The 6,449-nt window shown below is 43.6% G+C and overlaps 1 protein-coding gene across 2 annotated transcripts in view; it reads right to left on the reverse strand.

The window, feature by feature from the left end:
• The window catches only part of elp4 (elongator acetyltransferase complex subunit 4), an 88,156-nt gene that overhangs the window by 80,787 nt on the left and 920 nt on the right, over nucleotides 1-6,449 (reverse strand). For both annotated transcript variants that reach the window (XM_041859616.2, XM_041859617.2), the window contains exon 2: nucleotides 6,260-6,295. In XM_041859616.2, the coding sequence (XP_041715550.2) occupies nucleotides 6,260-6,295 (36 nt within the window). The remainder of the gene's footprint in view (nucleotides 1-6,259; nucleotides 6,296-6,449) is intronic.

The raw sequence follows: 6,449 nt of genomic DNA on the forward strand, positions 1-6,449 counted from the left end.
TTCTCTTATTGATGGCTTTCTAGGTCAGCAGGACCTTTGTGGCTTTCAGCAGGGCCTACAAAGCCTCCCAGATGGGCCCTCTCCAGATGAGGCCCATTGTGCCCTGCCTTTCTATGGGAGCCCTTCTAAATAGAACCTGAGGGAGTCATTAGGCTGCTGGGGAGGAGGGGTTTAGAAAAGGAGAGAGAGGGGGAGTGACAGGGGTTCGAGGTGGGGAGGATATGGAGGGAGAGGGGGGAGTGACGGGGGTTCGGGGTGTGGGGGCAGCGTCACCTCTTGGGGGTCATGACCACAGGACCCCAGGACAGATCAGTCACTCTCTGAACAGTCACAGGTTTTCTTTCCCCTTTTTGGTGCTCTAATTTTGCTCATTTTGACGTGGGATTGTAAAGGGGAGTGAACTCTAGGATTTGGCTTTTAACATGGAGATGGAATGGCCCTGTCTCAAGTAGCTGAAGGGGGTGGAAATGATGGAGGGGGTGGAGATGGTTAAGGGGGGTGGAGATGGTGGAGGGAGGGTGGAGATGGTGGAAGAGGGGGGTTGGGAATGGTGGGGGGTGGAGATGGTGGAAGAGGGGGGTGGGAATGGTGGGGGGTGGAGATGGTGATGGTGGGGGGGGTGGAAATGGTGGAGATGGAATATACACAGTGCCTTTGGAAACTATTCAGACCCCTTGACCTTTTCCACATTTTGTTACGTTACAGCCTTATTCTAACATTTATTAAATAGTTTTTTCCCCTCATCAATCTACACACATTGGCTGTGTGCTTAGGGTCGTTGTCCTGTTGGAAGGTGAACCTTCGGCCGTCGGAGGTCCTGAGCGCTCTGGAGCAGGTTTTCATCAAGGATCTCTCTGTATTTTGCTCCGTACATCTTTCCTTCGATCCTTTCCCAGAGCCAGTCCCTGCCGCTGAAAAACATCCCCACAGCATGATGCTGCCACAACCATGCTTCATCGTAGGGATGGTGCCAGGTTTCCTCCAGACATGACACTTGGCATTCAGGCCAAAGAGTTCAATCTTGGTTTCATCAGACCAGAGAATCTTGTTTCTCATGGTCTGAGAGTCTTTAGGTGCCTTTTGGCAAACTCCAAGCGGGCTGTCATGTGCCTTTTACTGAAGAGTGGCTTTCATCTGGCCACTCTACCATAAAGGCCTGATTGGTGGAGTGCTGCAGAGATGGTTGTCCTTCTGGAAGGTTCTCCCATCTCCACAGAGGAACTCTGGAGCTATGGATTTCTTGGTCACCTCCCTGACCAAGGCCGTTCTTCCCCGATTGCTCAGTTTGGCCAGGCGGCCAGCTCTAGGAAGAGTCTTGGTGGTTCCAAACTTCTTCCATTTAAGAATGATGGAGGCCACTGTGTTCTTGGGGACCTTCAATGCTGCAGAACTGTTTTGGTACCCTTCCCCAGATCTGTGCCTCGACACAATCCTGCCTCGGAGCTCTACGGACAATTCCTTCGACCTCATGGCTTGGTTTTTGCTCTGACATGCACTGTCAACTGTGGGACCTTATATAGACAGGTGTGTGCCTTTCCAAATCATGTCCAAACAATTGAATTTACCACAGGTGGATTCCAATCAAGTTGTAGAAACATCTCAAGGATGATCAATGGAAACAGGATGCACCTGAGCTCAATTTCGAGTCTCATAGCAAAGGGGCTGAATACTTATGTAAATAAGGTATTTCTCTTATTTATTTTAAATAAATGTGCTAAAATTTCTAATAACCTGTTTTCGCTTTGTCATTATTGGGTATTGTGTGTAGATTTCTGAGGATTTTTATTGATTTAATCAATTTTAGAATAAGGCTGTAATGTAACAAAATGTGGAGAAAGTCAAGGGGTCTGAATACTTTCCGAAGGCACTGTAGGTTAGCACCTTTGTCCCCTTGTGTAAACTGAGGAATCTTTACTATTACTACATTTACAGGAATATTTAGGCTACTGAACATTAGTAATTATTCCAGTGACAACAACATGTGGAACTTGTACTGTGTCTGTTCCATTCAAATATTTCCAAATCATTCATTCATATATACATACACACACATATATATATATACATTTATACATACGTATATATATATATATATATATATATATATATATATATATATATATATACACACACACACACATACATACACATACATATATATATATACACACACATATATACATATATACACACATACACATACAGTGAGGGAAAAAAGTATTTGATCCCCTGCTGATTTTGTACATTTGCCCACTGACAAAGACATGATCAGTCTATAATTTTAATGGTAGGTTTATTTGAACAGTGAGAGACAGAATAACAACAACAAAATCCAGAAAAACGCATGTGAAAATTTTTATAAATTGATTTGCATTTTAATGAGGGAAATAAGTATTTGACCCCCTCTCAATCAGAAAGATTTCTGGCTCCCAGGTGTCTTTTATACAGGTAATGAGCTGAGATTAGGAGCACACTCTTAAAGGGAGTGCTCCTAATCTCAGTTTGTTACCTGTATAAAAGACACCTGTCCACAGAAGCAATCAATCAATCAGATTCCAAACTCTCCACCATGGCCAAGACCAAAGAGCTCTCCAAGGATGTCAGGGTCAAGATTGTAGACCTACACAAGGCTGGAATGGGCTACAAAACCATCGCCAAGCAGCTTGGTGAGAAGCTGACAACAGTTGGTGCGATTATTCGCAAATGGAAGAAACACAAAATAACTGTCAATCTCCCTCGGCCTGGGGCTCCATGCAAGATCTCACCTCGTGGAGTTGCAATGATCATGAGAACGGTGAGGAATCAGCCCAGAACTACACGGGAGGATCTTGTCAATGATCTCAAGGCAGCTGGGACCATAGTCACCAAGAAAACAATTGGTAACACACTACGCCGTGAAGGACTGAAATCCTGCAGCGCCCGCAAGGTCCCCCTGCTCAAGAAAGCACATATACAGGCCTGTCTGAAGTTTGCCAATGAACATTGAATGATTCAGAGGAGAACTGGGTGAAAGTGTTGTGGTCAGATGAGACCAAAATCGAGCTCTTTGGCATCAACTCAACTCGCCGTGTTTGTAGGAGGAGGAATGCTGCCTATGACCCCAAGAACACCATCCCCACCGTCAAACATGGAGGTGGAAACATTATGCTTTGGGGGTGTTTTTCTGCTAAGGGGACAAGACAACTTCACTGCATGAAAGGGACGATGGACGGGGCCATGTACCGTCAAATCTTGGGTGAGAACCTCCTTCCCTCAGCCAGGGCATTGAAAATGGGTCGTGGATGGGTATTCCAGCATGACAATGACCCAGAACACACGGCCACGGCAACAAAGGAGTGGCTCAAGAAGAAGCACATTAAGGTCCTGGAGTGGCTTAGCCAGTTTTCAGACCTTAATCCTATAGAAAATATGTGGAGGGAGCTGAAGGTTCGAGTTGCCAAACGTCAGCCTCGAAACCTTAATGACTTGGAGAAGATCTGCAAAGAGGAGTGGGACAAAATCCCTCCTGAGATGTGTGCAAACCTGGTGGCCAACTACAAGAAACGTCTGACCTCTGTGATTGCCAACAAGGGTTCTGCCACCAAGTACTAAGTAATGTTTTGCAGAGGGGTCAAATACTTATTTCCCTCATTAAAATGCAAATCAATTTATAACATTTTTGACATGCGTCTTTCTGGATTTTTTTGTTGTTATTCTGTCTCTCACTGTTCAAATAAACCTACCATTAAAATGATAGACTGATAATGTCTTTGTCAGTGGGCAAACGTACAAAATCAGCAGGGGATCAAATACTTTTTTCCCTCACTGTATATATATATACATACACACACACACACACACACACACACATATATATATATATTTTTAACACATTTCTCCCTTACAGTGTTACCCCCATGGACCATACATGAGTTTATCAATATTATCACCCAATACATGAGCTTTCAAAAGCTGCCAAAAATGGTATTAAGCACATATTCATTAGGGTATAATACAATTAAATAAAAGTCTAAAAAAGAAAGGAAGAATTCAACAGCTCGGCAGCTAGATTGGAGATCAACTGACAAGCTTTGTTTTTCTCTTCTATAAATAAAACTGCAGAGATGAAAGATCTTCAGACAGCAGCCATACCATTGGTGCTCATCTCACTCTGGAAGACAAATAAGTGTGGACAGCTCAGCACACATCAAACGCAGCCTTCAACCAGTCTCACAATGTTATGTCTGTCTCGCAAACAAGCTATCACAGCTCCTAATAGACAGGAGACAGCACTGCATTCAACAAACAAACAGATGCAAACGCACACGCGTACACAAACACACACTTCACCTTTACTGTGTCTCTCATTACCAGATGAAACCAAGCGTACATTGATTCACAAAATGGAAGAATGCATTAGTGTGTAATCACTGCCTCCCACATCAATTGGGGGGATAAATTAAAGGGCAAGGCAGTATAGGCCTGATATCAGCTGGTACACAGAAATGACAGTTTCAAGGGGATCCCAGCCAGGCTACCTTCACCTCACCAGCTAGCATGAATACTGTACAGCCTGTAACGCTCGATAATAATAACACATACAGTAGAAAACTATCTTATCCCAATCAACCCACATGGCTTTGAATTTAAGCTTCCATGAATGCAGCTGGGGTATGGCCAGATGACGTCAGGGTCAGTGGCTTGCTCTAGGGCAGAGTAGCAGTGTGTCTACCTGGGACTGGAACCAGCAGCCATCTAGTCATTAGTCCATCTCCCTGATTGTTATGGGGCCTATGTTATTATTTCAGAATAAAGATAATGGAAGCCTGAGACCAGTAATATTACATACACCTAGGGAGCCTGAGACCAGCAATATTACACACACCTAGGGAGCCTGAGACCAGTAATATTACACACACCTAGGGAGCCTGAGACCAGTAATATTACATACACCTAGGGAGCCTGAGACCAGTAATATTACACACACCTAGGGAGCCTGAGACCAGTAATATTACATACACCTAGGGAGCCTGAGACCAGTAATATTATATACACCTAGGGAGCCTGAGACCAGTAATATTATATACACCTAGGGAGCCTGTGACCAGTAATATTATATACACCTAGGGAGCCTGAGACCAGTAATATTACATACACCCAGGCTACTGTAGCCTACATTCAATAGGATGTTTTCTGGATGTGGTTTCTGTAAAACAGAATGTCTGTCTGTGACAGGACCTGATTCTGTAGATATAGTGACATCACAGATAAACAGCAAGGGGGCTCACATTTTGCATGTTGTTAACCATAAACTTCCACTGGCTTGGTAGTTGTTTGTCATCAGTGTTGTAGTGGTAAAAAAAAATTGGTGTCATGCCAAACACAATGGGGGAGTTGGCTAAGAACAAACACATCTGACTCCCAGGCTAGGTTACACACACCTGAACCAATGAGGGCCAGATCTTTCGCTTTCTGGGTGATCGGAAGGAACACAACTTATCTACAGGTTATCAACAACTTATCTACAAGGGTGTATTGTTTTAAGGGACTTGGACGGCAGGTGTCAGGTAAAATAGATTTTAGCTTGATGGTCAAAAACCAGCAGTGCCCTCTGCTGAAACCACTAAAGCAAGTAAGAAGCACAGGTCAAAGGTCATTTAAGTGATAAGGGCAATCTAATGCTATAGCATTGCCTTACACCAGTCTCGGGTACTTTCAGGTGGAGATAGTGACTGCAATAATCCCTGGGTTCTCATTCGAAGCACTGACGACGGCGCGGCCAATGTGTACAACAGTCCCAACACGCTGTTAATACTCTTTGCTTGGAAACTTGGAACTTTACTAGGTTTTGGAAACTTTTAGAACTTTACTTTCATATCATCGAGAAATAATTTTGGAAAAAAAGAAGGTTAAATTACTATACACCTTTTTAACACGATTCCCACACGGTCACATGTTCATGTTACGGCTTGTTTACGGAAGAGAGAGGCGACCACCTGTTCTTATTAGCCATCTAGCGTCTCCACCTGTGTGTAACGGAAGAGGGACGCCCATAGAGTGCCTTATACAACCCTATCGCGATTGAGAATCGATTCACGTTTAGACAGAGTATTTGGCTGTTTTGGCTGCCAGCGCCAGTTTACCTCTGAACATAACATATACGGGTGTTGGACGTTAAAGGAGTAGGTTAGCTAAGCTAGTACATCTTGGACAAGGTACAGTAGTACCTCTACTCATAAACGGTCTACCTGTACAATGGAAAATGTCGAATTAGACTTACCTATGAGTAGAAGGGTTCCAACTGCTAACCCACCACCTATTTCAAGAAGAAAAAAACATTACAAATAGGTAGATTTTTGTCCATGACAACACCATATAATCTACAGATAACCTAGTGGAGTGTAGTATAGGCCTAATCACATGCATGGTGATTCCTCACGAAACCAGGACAATAAAAAAAATACCATGAT

Source organism: Coregonus clupeaformis, unplaced genomic scaffold, assembly GCF_020615455.1.
Source record: "Coregonus clupeaformis isolate EN_2021a unplaced genomic scaffold, ASM2061545v1 scaf0538, whole genome shotgun sequence".
Lineage (NCBI taxonomy): Eukaryota > Metazoa > Chordata > Actinopteri > Salmoniformes > Salmonidae > Coregonus > Coregonus clupeaformis.